Source organism: Hypanus sabinus, chromosome 12 (assembly GCF_030144855.1).
Source record: "Hypanus sabinus isolate sHypSab1 chromosome 12, sHypSab1.hap1, whole genome shotgun sequence".
NCBI classification, from domain to species: Eukaryota; Metazoa; Chordata; class Chondrichthyes; order Myliobatiformes; family Dasyatidae; genus Hypanus; species Hypanus sabinus.
In genome coordinates, this window is record NC_082717.1 from 87,987,051 (window position 1) to 88,000,321 (window position 13,271).

Sequence of the window (13,271 nt, forward strand, 5' to 3'; positions counted from 1 at the left end):
AGTGAGTCCATGGGAACAGTTTAGATATGGGTCAAGTGAAGTTATCCACTCTGGTTCAAGAGCCTGATGATTGAGGGGTGTAACTGTTCCTCAACCTGGTGGTGTGGGTCCTGTGATTCCTGTACTACCTTCATGATGGCAGCAATGAGAGGAGAGCATGGCCTGGATGGTAGGTGTCTTTGATGATGGATGCTGCTTCCCTGCAACAGTGTTTCATGTATGTGGTCATTGTTGGGAAAGGCTGTGATGGATTGGACTTTATGTAGGCTTTTCCATTCGAGGGTATTGGTGTTTCCATAACAGGCCATGATGTAACTACACACCTATAGAAGTTGGTCAAAGTTTTAGGCGACATGCAAAATCTTCATAAACTTCCAAGAAAGTAGAGGCGCTGCCATGCTTTCTTCATAATGGCACCTACGAAAGATCCTCTGAAATGATAACACCCAGGATTTAAAGTTGCTGAGTTTCTCTACCACTGATCCTCTGAAGAGGACTGGATCATGGATTTCTGGTTTCCTCCTCCTGAAGTCAATAATCAGTTCCTTGGCATTGTTGACATTGAATAAGATATCAGCCAGACTTTCAGCCTTCCTTCTATGCGTTGATTCATCACCACCTTTGATTCAGCCAGTGACAGTGGTTTCATCAGTAAAGTTAAATATAGCATTGGAGCAATGTTGTAAGTATACAGCAAGTAGAGCAGGGGGCTAAACCCACAGCCCTGTGGTACACCTATGCTGATGGAGAATGTAGAGAAGATGTTTTTGCAATCTGAACTGACTTGGATCAGCAAGTGAGGAAATCGAGGATCCAGTTACACAAGGAGGTATTGAGGCCAAGGTCTTGAAACTTATTGATTAGTCTTGAGGGATGATAGTATTAAATGTCAAGCTGTAGTCAATGAAGAGCATCCTGATAAATGCATCTTCACTGTCCAGACGTTCCATAGTTGAGTGAAGAGCCAATGAAATCGTTTCTGCTTTGGACCTGTTGTGCTGGTAGGCAAATTGGAGCAGAGCCAAGTTGTTTATTGGGTAGGACTTGGTACATTTCATCACCAGCCTCTCACAATGCTTCATCACAATGAATGTAAGTGCAACTGGACAATAATCACTGAGGCAAGTTACCACGTTCTTTTTAGGCACCAGTATAATTGAGGCCTGCTTGATGGGTACCTCAGACTACCGAAATGAGAGTTTAAGCATATTGGTGAACACTCCAGCCAGTTGATCAGCACGGGTCTTTAGTACTTGATCAGATGCTTTCTGTGGATTCACCCTCCTGAAGGATGCACTCTTGTTGGTCTCAGAAATGGAAATCACAGGGTCTTCAGGGGATATGCAATTTGCGAAGTTGTCTCCATGTTTTGATGGTCAAAGCGAGCATAAAAGTCATTAGGCCATGTTGTCAGCTATTTCGCTTGGTTTCACTTTGTAAGAGGTGATGGTATTGAAGCCCTCCCACAACTGTTAAGCATCCTTCATTGATTCAAGCTTGGTCCAGTATTGCCACTTCACACATGAGATGCTTTTTCAGAGATGGTAATGGACCTCTTATATTTTACTTGGTCATCAGACCTGAAGGCCACTCATCTGGCCCTCAGCAGATTACTGATCTCAGGGTTCATGCAGGGCTTCCAGTTAGGGAAGACTGAATGATTTTGTGGGGACACATTCATTTACAACTGTTTTTTATAAATACTGTGACAACCATGATGCCTTCATTTAGATCCTCTGAGTCTCTGAACATGGTCTAGTCTATGACTCGAAATAATCCTTTGCCTCCTGCAACCACCTTTTTGTTGTCCTTATCTCTGAAGCCTTGCTCTTTAGCCTCTGCCTGTATGCAGATGGGAGAAGGACAGCCAAGTGATCAGATCTCCTGAAATGCTGTCTAGGTATGGAACGGTAGGCATTCCTAATCATAGTATAGCAGCGATTGAGTATGTTAGGACCCCTAGTGCTTCAGGTTTTATGTTTATGATAATTGGGCAGAGATTACTTCAAAGAAGCCAGTGACATACAATAGTATACCACAAGAACTGGCACTTTTGCCATGATAGCCTCATTGACGATATCAATTTAAATGAATCCTTCCAGCTTGCACATGATCTTTATCCTTTTATTCCTTGCCAATCTAAGTGCCTCTTAAACTTTGGTTTCATATCTATTTCCCTTGGCAAAGCTCCAGGTAACTACCACTACAAAATAACTTCAACTCAAAAAGATGGATGACAGAATTGATGGCTTTGCTGCAAAGTTTGCGGATGATACAAAGATAGGTGGAGGGACAGGTAGTTTTGAGGAAGTCGGGAGGCTACAAAAGGACTTTGATTAGGAAGATGGGCACAGAAGTGGCAGATGGAACACAGTGTCAGGAAGTGTATGGTCATGGACTTTCGTAGAAGAAGGGTAGACTATTTTCTTATTTTGAGAGTACTGAAATATGTAATGCTGTAATGTTGATGGTTTATAAAGCACTGGTGAAGCCTCATTTGGAGTATTGTGAGCAATTTGTGGCCCCTTATTTAAGAAAGATGAGCTGACATTGGCGAGGATTCAGAGGAGGTTCACGAGAGTGATTCCAGGAATGAAAGGATTATCATTTGAGGAATTTTTGATGGCTCTGGACCTGTGTTCACTGAAATTTTGAAGAATTAAAGGGGATCTCTTTGAAATATTGAATGTTGAAAGGCCTGGATAAAGTGGATGTGGAGAGGATGTTTCCTATAAGTGGATGAACTTAGGACCAGAAGACACAGCATCAGAACAAAGGGAAGTTCATTTAGAATGGAGGTGAAGAGGAATTTCTTTAGCTAGAGGTTGGTGAATCTATGAAATTCATTGGTACAGGCAGCTGTGGAGGGCAATTCATTGGGTGTATTTAAGGCAGAGGTTGATAAGTTCTTGATTATGCAGGGTGTGAAAAGTTATGGGGAGAAGGCAGGAGAATAGGGTTGAGAGGGAAATTGATCAGCCATGAAGAAATGGTGAGCAGACTCAATGGGCTGAATGGCCTAATTCTGTTTCTACATTTTATGGTCCTATCCTCCATCCAGGACCAGCATCTCTGCCTGAAAATTAACTGCATACATACAGGGCTTGTTGCAGGTGAAACTTATCGGAGTGCTTAAGAGAGAGTGTCTGTGCAAACTAGTGATACTATCTGAGACGTGGTAGGTATGAAAATGGATTCAGTTGCCTGAAGGCCCTGGATTGTGTAAGTCAGAGTGTGAGAAGGGAAAGCATCATGAAAAGCAATTTGATATAGTTGAGGCATTTTTTGCTTAAATGAAAAAGACTGTTTGAATTGGGTGAGGCAATCCCTTTGAAGATGGTTGGGGAAGTGTCGCCAAGCCTTTTTCAACTTTGAATCATTTGGTATGTGTAAAGAGAACAAGACTCGTATAGGTTGCTCCATCTATGTATGTAAAAGGGAAGTTGAGCTGAAATGGGGAGGGAATATAGAAAATATAGGCTTGGGGATTTGGGGCTTTATGTGGAGTCTTATATGAAAGTGATTGCCTTTGGATTTTTTTTAAAAAGTTGTGCCTACATTGAATTGTGTTTGTTTGCATAAACAATAACCTTTCAGTACAAGTATTGAACAGTAACTAAGGTTCAGATATATTTAAAAAATAAAATTGGAAGGACTTTTGGCTAGGCACCAAAGTTTGAATGAAAATTTCTGGAAACTTCCAAGTCAGGCAGCATCTGTAGAAAGAGAAGCAGAGTTAATGTTTCAGGGTTAAAACCCTTTTAAGACTTCAATAGTTTAGGTTCATTCCTGGTCTTGATGAGTAGGGGGCAGAGCTCTGGGCTCTGACTATTGACATCAAGTGCCCTGTGATAGTGAGTTACCTCTCTTCTTCATGCTAACCCTACATCTATGGGGTTATTGTGCTGAGAGCTGAGCTATCAAACTGTCCATACCAAAAGGGCATTTATCATGAAGACAAGCCAGTGTATGAACTGCTAAAGTTGGAGGACTGTGTGGTAGGGCTGTTGTTGTTTTGTTGTGTTCTATGTTGTTTTGCCAACTATGGTGAGCACACTATGTTGACCCCGGAATGTGTGGCACCACTTGCGGGTTTCCCGAGGCACATCCTTAGGTTGTGCTGGTTGTTAAACACAATGGCATATTTCAATAGGTACATTTAATGTCAGAGAAATGTATACAATATACATCCTGAAATTCTTTTTCTTTGCAACCATCCATATAAACAGAGGAGTGCTCCAAAGAATGGATGACAGTTAAACGTTAGAACCCCAAAGCCACCCCTAGCTCCCCCCTCCCACACGTAAGGAGCAGCAAAGCAACAACCCCCCTCCCCACCAGCAAAAAAGCATCAGCACCCCATAATGAGCACTCAAGCATGCAGCAAAGCATTGATAAAGATACAGACTTGCAGTATGCCAAAGGCTACTTGTTCACCCAGTAATTCGACATACTGTAGGCGCTCTCTCTCATCCTTAATAAGGGAAAAAGAGGTGTTCCCATTTCACAGCGAGAGGGGAGACATAAAGCAACCCATTGATTTTTGGTTTTAAAGATTGTTGTGTTGCTTTTTCTGAGCTCTATGCCCAAAGAACTCGGGTCTTTGGGCACGCAGTCAGCTCGCTGCCTTCGATCTTCCGTCTCCCACGTGGCAGCACTGGTCTTGAATCTGCTGGCCGCCAGGGCACGAAAATCTGGTACCCTGAAGGCACGCTAGTCTTCCAGGCCACATCACTATGTTTTGAAGTACAAGTGATAAATGAATATGAATCTGCCGATGTGCTGCTGGGAGAAAAAATTACCAACTGATTCCAGTGTGAAACTGGGGGGACCTTCATTGGTTCTGCAAGATGTTCAACCTCCCCACCTAATCAAATCACTGTTTATCCCCTGTATCTACTATTCATAATATTTTTAAATGCCCAAATATTCTTCCTGTATTGAATTAATGTTTTTCTAGTTGGTCACAACCGTATCAGGCGATTAGTCTGAAGGGTTGATAATCTTGTTGTCACATAACATATAATTGTTATCTACTGCTATTCCTTGTGTGCTGCCATTCTGTGACCCACTAAATAGCTCACGTCAGATGGAGATTCCGCCAGCAATCATGAGCCAAGTTAATCAGAAAAGGATTACTTTACACTAAAGTGCTTCAGAACCAGCAATGGACTTCTGGAGTTATGTCACTGTGGTAATATGGGAAACAAGCAGGATAATTTGCACACAGCGTCTTCCACTAGTTGTAGTGATGCTGGCTGAAGGATAGATTTTGGTCTGGACACCAGGAATATTTCTCTCACTCTTACTCCATTATTGGGTCTTTGGCACCTGTTTAAGAGGAGAGAGAGTTTTACTTCTCATCTGAAAGTCACAGCTATTTCCTGCATCTAATGCTGAATAAGGCGTATAGTGATTCCCTTGTGTTTTCCATCATTGGGACACTGATTAAGACAGTCCTCCATGTTTTAAATCCAGTATGCCTAGCACCCTTAGCCCCATGCACTGACTGAAGTCCTTTGCTGAGAGCTACAGGCTGTGTCCATAAAATTGTTTGCAGAGTTAGAATAGTGAAGTTTGCAGCCTCGAGCAAATTGTACTTTAAACAACCTGATCATTGGTGATTGTTGACTTGGTGCCAGAATGCTGCTTAAACAGTCAGTAAGAACAAATTATTTTCCTGTTACACCATTGTGGTTTGCTGAGGGCAGATTCCATTCAGGTCCATGTGCTCACTGACATTCTTTTCGTTGTGGGGGGAGAATCTATCAAATGCAGTCTTGAATTTTTGGAGGAACTCTTGCATGATTGCTACAGATTACTGTAGGAGAGAAGTGCTCACACAAACATCATCAATATACAGATCTATACTTCTCAGGAGCCCTAAAATCCACACCTGTCCAAAGGCTCAAAAAAATGAGCAGAATAGCACCCCGACGGTCCATAGAAAAACAGCTTCAGCAACATTCTACAAGCGTATCCAAAATATTCCCAACAACATTTCAGTCTGTAAACTCATCAAAAATGCTTCTCCACCTTCCCAACTCAAATCCCAGAAAACTTTTTACAACTTGAAAAAGCTCAACTCCTATGATGGACACACTGATTGGCGCCAATATTGGCACACCAACATGCCTCCCACTGTGCCCCTCCTGGCGGAGGTCTGATCGATGGCCCCCACCTCGCTCCTCCCCGGCTTTACTACCAGAAAAAAACGGACAGCCACAAATAGACCAATAAGTCAACATGCCAAAACAGCACAAACGCTGCACCGATGGGGCACCCGACATACCTCCGCTTGCCCCTGTGGTGCCCCAACCCAGGACGTCCTCCACATGACCCAACATGCCCTCTCACCAATATCTGATACAGCTTTGCCACAGTCCATTGATTCATCCTTGAGCTGGAGGAGTGGCTTGACAAAAAAACAATTAGAAGTTGTGAAGAGAGAAAAACCTACCATACAAAACAACAGATATAGGTCTGGTTGAACGCACTCCTGGAGATGATGTCACCTTGTCCCAAGCCACTCTGGTACAATTTTCCCACCAGTGGTCATTCAACACGTCCATTCTAACTGCACCTCCCCTGCAAGTAAGGAAGTGGAATTGTCATCAGTGAATGGAAAGCTTCTCAACCCTCGATTAAACTTTCACTTTACTCATCACTAATACTTTTATGGCTGTTAAGTGAAATTGTTTCTCGTGAGTTGCTATCAGATCAATGTCTAGTTGGAAATATGCTGGAGTCTATCTCAAATAGTGTGGCGACCCATTTCCTGGCACATCCGAACCGGCTCACAATTAGATAGCCTACGGGGGTTTGCGAGCACAGAGCTTTGGAGCCTCTGCGCCACGGGGGGCAGGTTGAGGGAGACTTAAAAGTGAGGCTGAGGATTTCGAATCAAGTTTTTTCCTTCGACTGCAGTTACCGACTCCGTGTCGTAATTTTAGCGCTACGTGTAGCACACCGCTACAATTGGTGACCCCAATGGTCCAAACGATTTTTGGACCAGAAATGACCGATGCTGCCTCTGTTCATGCGGTTTCGTTGAAACTGCCGGGTTTCTGGACACAGCGACCGAACCTATGGTTCCAGCAAGCCGAAGCCCAATTCCACGTTCGCCAGATCACCTCAGACGACACCCGCTACTACTACGTGGTGAGCTCCCTCGACCAGGACACAGCGGCCCAGGTCGCGGAGTTCGTACAGTCGCCCCTGGCAGACGGCAAGTACACGGAATTCAAAGCCCTGCTCCTCAGGACTTTCGGACTCTCACGGCGTGAGCAGGCTGCACGTTTACTGCACCTGGATGGCTTGGGCGACAGACCTCCATCGGCTTTAATGAATGAGATGTTGTCTCTGGCCGACGGACACACACCCTGCCTCATGTTTGAGCAGGCATTCCTGGAGCAGCTGCCCGAGGACATACGCCTGCTGCTGTTCGACGCGGATTTCAGTGACCCCCGGAAGGTGGCAGCCCGGGTGGACTTGCTGTGGAACGCCAAAAAGGTGAGCGGGGCGTCCATCGCACAGATCTCCCAGCCACGCTCCCAGCAGCAAACCAGTCCAGGCCCGGCCGCAGAGCCCGCCAACCCCCGGCCCAAGGAACACTGGTGCTTCTACGACCAGCGGTGGGGCGCAGAAGCCCACCGTTGTCGCCCGCCCTGCAAGTTCCCAGGAAACGCCAGGGCCAGCTGATGGCTACGGCGGCTGGCCATTGGGATAGCCTCCTGTATGTGTGGGATAGCAGGTCGGGACGCCGGTTTTTGGTTGATACTGGTGCTGAGATCAGCGTTTTACCTCCGACGAGTTACGACACCCGCAGCAGGGCACCGGGTCCCCCCCTGAGGGCCGTGAATGGCAGCACCGTAAGGACCTATGGCACCCGTCAGGTGCAGCTACAGTTCGGCTCCAGCCAGTTCACGTGGGACTTTACACTGGCCGCCGTAGCCCAACTGCTTCTGGGTGCGGATTTTTTGCGGGCTCACAGCCTACTGGTCGACCTGCCCAGGAAGAGACTGGTACACGCCGAAACCTTTCAGACGTTCTCCCTGGGTGCAGCCCAGTTACCAGCCCCTCACTTCGGCTCCATCACGCTGTCCGACAACGACTTAACCAGGGTCCTGGCGGATTTCCCATCGGTTCTGGCACCGCAGTTCACAGCGGCCATGCCCCGACACGGCGTACAGCACCACATCCCAACCCAGGGACCACCACCCCTCCACGCCCGTGCTCGGCGGCTTCCCCCAGATAAGCTCCGACTGGTGAAGGAGGAGTTCCAGAGGATGGAGGAATTGGGGATCATCCGGCGGTCCGACAGCCCATGGGCCTCCCTCCTGCATATGGTGCCCAAAGCGATGGGAGGCTGGAGACCGTGCGGTGACTACCGCAGGCTGAACGAGGCTACCACACCGGACCACTACCCTGTGCCGCACATTCAGGACTTTGCAGCAAACCTGCACGGCGCATGGATCTTCTCCAAGGTAGACCTCCTCCGAGGGTACCATCAAATCCTGATGCATCCTGACGACGTCCCCAAAACGGCTCTCATCACCCCGTTTGGCCTTTTCGAGTTCCTCCGCATGCCGTTCGGCCTGAAGAATGCCGCACAGACGTTCCAGCGGTTAATGGACGCAGTGGGACGGGACCTGGACTTCGCGTTCATCTATTTGGACGACATCCTCATAGCCAGCGGCAGTCGTCAGGAGCATCTGTCCCACCTCCGTCAACTCTGCGCCCGACTGAGTGAGTACAGTCTTACAATCAACCCCGCCAAATGCCAGTTCGGGCTCGATACCATTGACTTCCTGGGCCACAGGATTACTAAAGACGGGGCAACCCCTCTGCCCGCTAAGGTAGATGCAGTCCGCCACTTCCCCCGACCCACCACGATCAAAGGCCTTCAGGAATTCGTAGGTATGGTCAATTTCTACCACCGCTTCCTCCCTTCAGCTGCCCGGATCATGCGCCCCCTGTTCGCCCTGATGTCGGGTCCGAGCAAGGACATTACCTGGGACGAGGAGTCCGCCGCCGCTTTCGTTCAAACGAAGGAAGCTTTGGTGGACGCCGCAATGCTAGTACATCCCAGAATGGACGTCCCTACCGCCCTCACAGTGGGCGCATCTAACACGGCAGTCGGTGGGGTGCTGGGGCAACTCATCGCAGGTCGCTGGCAACCCCTGGCGTTTTTCAGCAAACACCTGCGGCCACCCGAGCTCAAGTACAGTGCTTTCGACCGGGAACTGTTGGCGCTCTACCGGGCAATCCGGCATTTCAGGTACTTCCTAGAAGGTCGGCCCTTCACCGCGTTCACGGACCACAAACCGCTTACCTTTGCGTTTACGAAAGCGTCCGATCGCTGGTCGTCCCGCCAGCAACGCCACCTGTCCTACATCTCTGAATACACGACGGATGTCCGGCACGTCTCGGGTAAGGACAATGTCGTGGCGGATGCGCTCTCTCGCCCTACCGTTCATGCCCTTTCCCAAGGGGTAGACTTTGAGGCACTGGCAGAGGCGCAGCAGGCGGATGAGGAGATTCCGAGTTACAGAACCGCAGTCTCCGGTTTGCAGCTCCAGGACCTCCCCGTAGGCCCGGGTGAGAGGACCCTACTCTGTGACGTCGCCACCGGCCAGCCCCGTCCTGTCGTCCCGACAGCATGGCGGCGCCGTGTTTTTGACTCCATTCATAACTTGGCGCATCCCTCCATCCGGACGACTGTCCGGCTGGTTTCCAGCAGGTTCGTTTGGCACGGACTCTGCAAACAGGTCAGTGAATGGGCCAAAACATGCATGCACTGCCAGATGGCCAAGGTGCAGCGGCACACCAAAGCCCCATCGCAGCAGTTCCATCCCGCCCACCGGCGTTTCGACCACATTCATGTGGATATCGTGGGCCCCCTGCCAGTGTCGCGTGGAGCGCGGCACCTCCTGACTATCGTGGACCAGTTCACAAGATGGCCAGAGGCGGTCCCGCTCACCGACACCACCTCCGAATCTTGCGCCCGCGCCCTGATCGCCACCTGGATATCTCGCTTTGGTGTACCAGCCCACATTACCTCCGACAGAAGCGCCCAGTTCACCTCCAGCCTGTGGTCAGCTATGGCCAGCCTTTTGGGGACTCAGCTGCACCACACAACTGCCTACCACCCACAGTCAAACGGGCTAGTGGAGCGTTTCCACCGTCACCTGAAGTCGGCCCTCATGGCCCGCCTGCGAGGAGCCAACTGGGCGGACGAGCTTCCCTGGGTCCTACTCTGCATCCGCACAGCACCCAAGGACGACCTGCACGCCTCGTCGGCCGAGTTGGTATACGGCGCGCCCCGGGTCGTCCCCGCGGAGTTCCCACCAGCCCCACGAGGGCAAGAGAAAGATCCCGCAGCAGTCCTGGGCAGACTATGCGAGAAGCTCGGTAACCTGGCCCCCATACCCACTTCACAGCACGGGCGGAACCCGACCTGCGTACCCAAAGACCTGCAGAACTGTAAGTTTGTGTTTGTACGAAGGGGCGGGCATCAGCCACCGCTGCAGCGGCCATACGAGGGGCCGTTTATGGTGCTCCGGAACAACGGGTCCACGTTCGTGCTGGACGTTGGGGGGAAAGAGGAGGTTTTCACGGTGGACAGCCTCAAACCGGCCCATGTGGACCTGGCTCAACCGGCCGAGTTTCTGGCACCTCGGCGCAGAGGCCGACCTCCCAAGCAGGTTCTGGCCCAGACTGTGGACATTGGGGGGTGTATCGCCGGCTCTGGGGGGGGGGGTTATGTGGCGACCCATTTCCTGGCACATCTGAACCGGCTCACAATTAGATAGCCTTCGGGGGTTTGCGAGCACAGAGCTTTGGAGCCTCTGCGCCACGGGGGGGCAGGTTGAGGGAGGCTTAAAAGTGAGGCTGAGGATTTCGAATAAAGTTTTTTCCTTCGACTGCAGTTACCGACTCCATGTCGTAATTTTAGCGCTGCATGTAGCACACCGCTACAATAGTATGTTTATTGTTGCATAATTCCTGCTGCTACACTGATTCTACCCAGAGTGTGTCCTGCCAGAGACCATATGTTAGTTTAACTGTGGATTGATGGATAAATTTTGGGAAGGGACATCACTAAAACTAAGCTGTTTTTCAAGTATTGCCACAGGCTTCTTTTCATAGTAATTTCAAAATTGGCATTCCATGTGTTTGAATCTTCATACCCCACCCCCATGCCTTCCCTTCCTTATCTCTATGACCTCCTTTAAGTACATTCAATGGCTACTGAGTGTGATTCTATATATTCCTGGTTTTCAGCTGCTGTCGCCCATCCATTTCATGGTTTGGCATGTTGTACATTCAGACATGCTCTTCTGCACTGTTGTAACCCGTGGTTATTTGAGTTACTGACACTTCCCTGTTAGCTTGAACCATTCTAACCATTCTTCTCTAAACTCTCTCATTAACGAGATGTTTTTGTTCACAGAACTGCCATTCAGTGAATGTTTTTTTATCACACCATTCTCTACAAACACTAGAAACGGTTGTGTGTGAAACCTCCAGGAGATCAGCAGTTTCTGAGATACTCAAATCAGCCCACGTGGCACTAACAATCACTCCACGGTCAAAGTCACTTGGATCACATGTCTTCCCCATTCTGATGTTTGGTCTGAACTACAGCTGAACCTCTTGACCATGTCTGCATGCTTTTATGAATTGAGTTCCTGCCACATGATTGGCTGATCAGATATTTTTATTAACAAGCAGGTGTAGAAGTGTAGCTAATGAAGTAGCCACTGAATGCACTTTGCATTTCCTCAGTTTTCACCTCTAGCCTACTCTCAATTAATTTTCTTTTCCCCATCTTTCTCCATCCTCTTCCTTAGCAAGTTCCTATTGACTCCCGCTCCACTTTATCTATATAGATGTTAATCTCTGTCAACCTATCCATCACCACCATCACTTCAAAACCCTCCTAAAAGCCTACTTTTCCAGCCAGTCAGCTTATCCTGATACATACTCCTTTTGTCCATTTCTTAATTATCTGACATTCACACACCTGAAAGTGCCTTTAGATATTTTGAAATGTTCAATACTTGCTCATTCTTACTGCACTGCTGATTTTGAAGTGTAATTCTCAGGATGAACTTACTGTTCACAGTGGGGATTTGTGCTAATACAAACTGTACCTCATCCAAACACCCCTTATCCCAAATGCTTGGGGTCAGAATTGTTTCGGATTTTGGATTTTTCTGGACTTTGGAATACTTCATGAGATACTTCAGGGATGGAACCCAACTTTAAACACAAAATCCATTTACATTACATAATTAGCTTATACATATGCCATGAGGGTAATTATATAGAATATTTGTAATAATTTTGTGCATGAAATAATAATGTGTACATTGAACCATCAGAAAGGTAAGCCATCACTGCATCGATTGGCCAGGTGGACAGTCAGCAGCTATTTGGCACTGCCATCATTCCATACTCGGAATTTAAGTGCTGCCAGTAAGCTGTACTTGTTCATCACACACATGTACTGATGCAGCTGCTCAGTGTGTTAGATTTTCCATCAGTCGCCATCTTGACAAACTCATCAATGAATTTCTCTGCTGCTTCATGATCAGCAGATGCTTCATCACCACAAATCTTTAAAAATTCAATGCCATGCCTTTTCTTAAATTTCTGCAACCAGCCCGCTGAATGTTCACGATTACCTACAACTTTCCGTCATCGTTTGCTTGCTCCATGATGCATGTTAAGCAGCACGTGTTCACTCTGACACTGACAAATCCACTCTTTCACTATGCAGTCGAGATCAATTTTTCGCTTTATACAGTTTCTCAATTTTTCATTAAATTCTGTTTGTGATGTGTGTGAGGTCAGTTCTCAGAATTGTCTGTGGTGCGCAGAAACGTGTGCATTGCCTGGGAATGTTCCAAGCACCTTGTGGAATTTTCCATTTGTGACGTCATGTAAGCACCCAAAAGAATTTTGGATTCTGAGCATTTTCGGATTTTGGAATTTCATATAAGGGGTGCACTGCCGTTATTGTTTTGTGACTGTATGTGCCATCATAACAAGGTGTGCTGTGTGTGGCTGTAAGTCATGTGTTTTGCACCTTGGCCCTGGAAGAGCGATGTTTCATTTAGTTGTATATATGTATATGGTTGAATGGCAATTAAACTTGAACTTGTAAGCCAATTGAATATGTCTGGCAACAAAAGCAGATTTTTGCAGTCTTTATTAATCCCATGGCCCTCTCAAAATGAAGTGTTGTTGCTTCCTTTATAGAA

At 47.7% G+C, this 13,271-nt stretch overlaps 2 protein-coding genes across 3 annotated transcripts in view; one reads left to right on the forward strand and one right to left on the reverse strand.

The window, feature by feature from the left end:
- The window catches only part of LOC132403117 (barrier-to-autointegration factor-like), a 78,080-nt gene that overhangs the window by 61,306 nt on the left and 3,503 nt on the right, over positions 1-13,271 (reverse strand). For both annotated transcript variants that reach the window (XM_059986412.1, XM_059986411.1), the window contains exon 2: positions 6,461-6,588. In XM_059986412.1, coding sequence (XP_059842395.1) covers positions 6,461-6,572 — 112 coding nt within the window. In that variant the 5' untranslated portion in view covers positions 6,573-6,588. The remainder of the gene's footprint in view (positions 1-6,460; positions 6,589-13,271) is intronic.
- Positions 1-13,271, forward strand: part of LOC132403109 (glycogen phosphorylase, brain form) — a 113,163-nt gene that overhangs the window by 41,087 nt on the left and 58,805 nt on the right. The gene's annotated exons all lie outside the window — the stretch shown is intronic.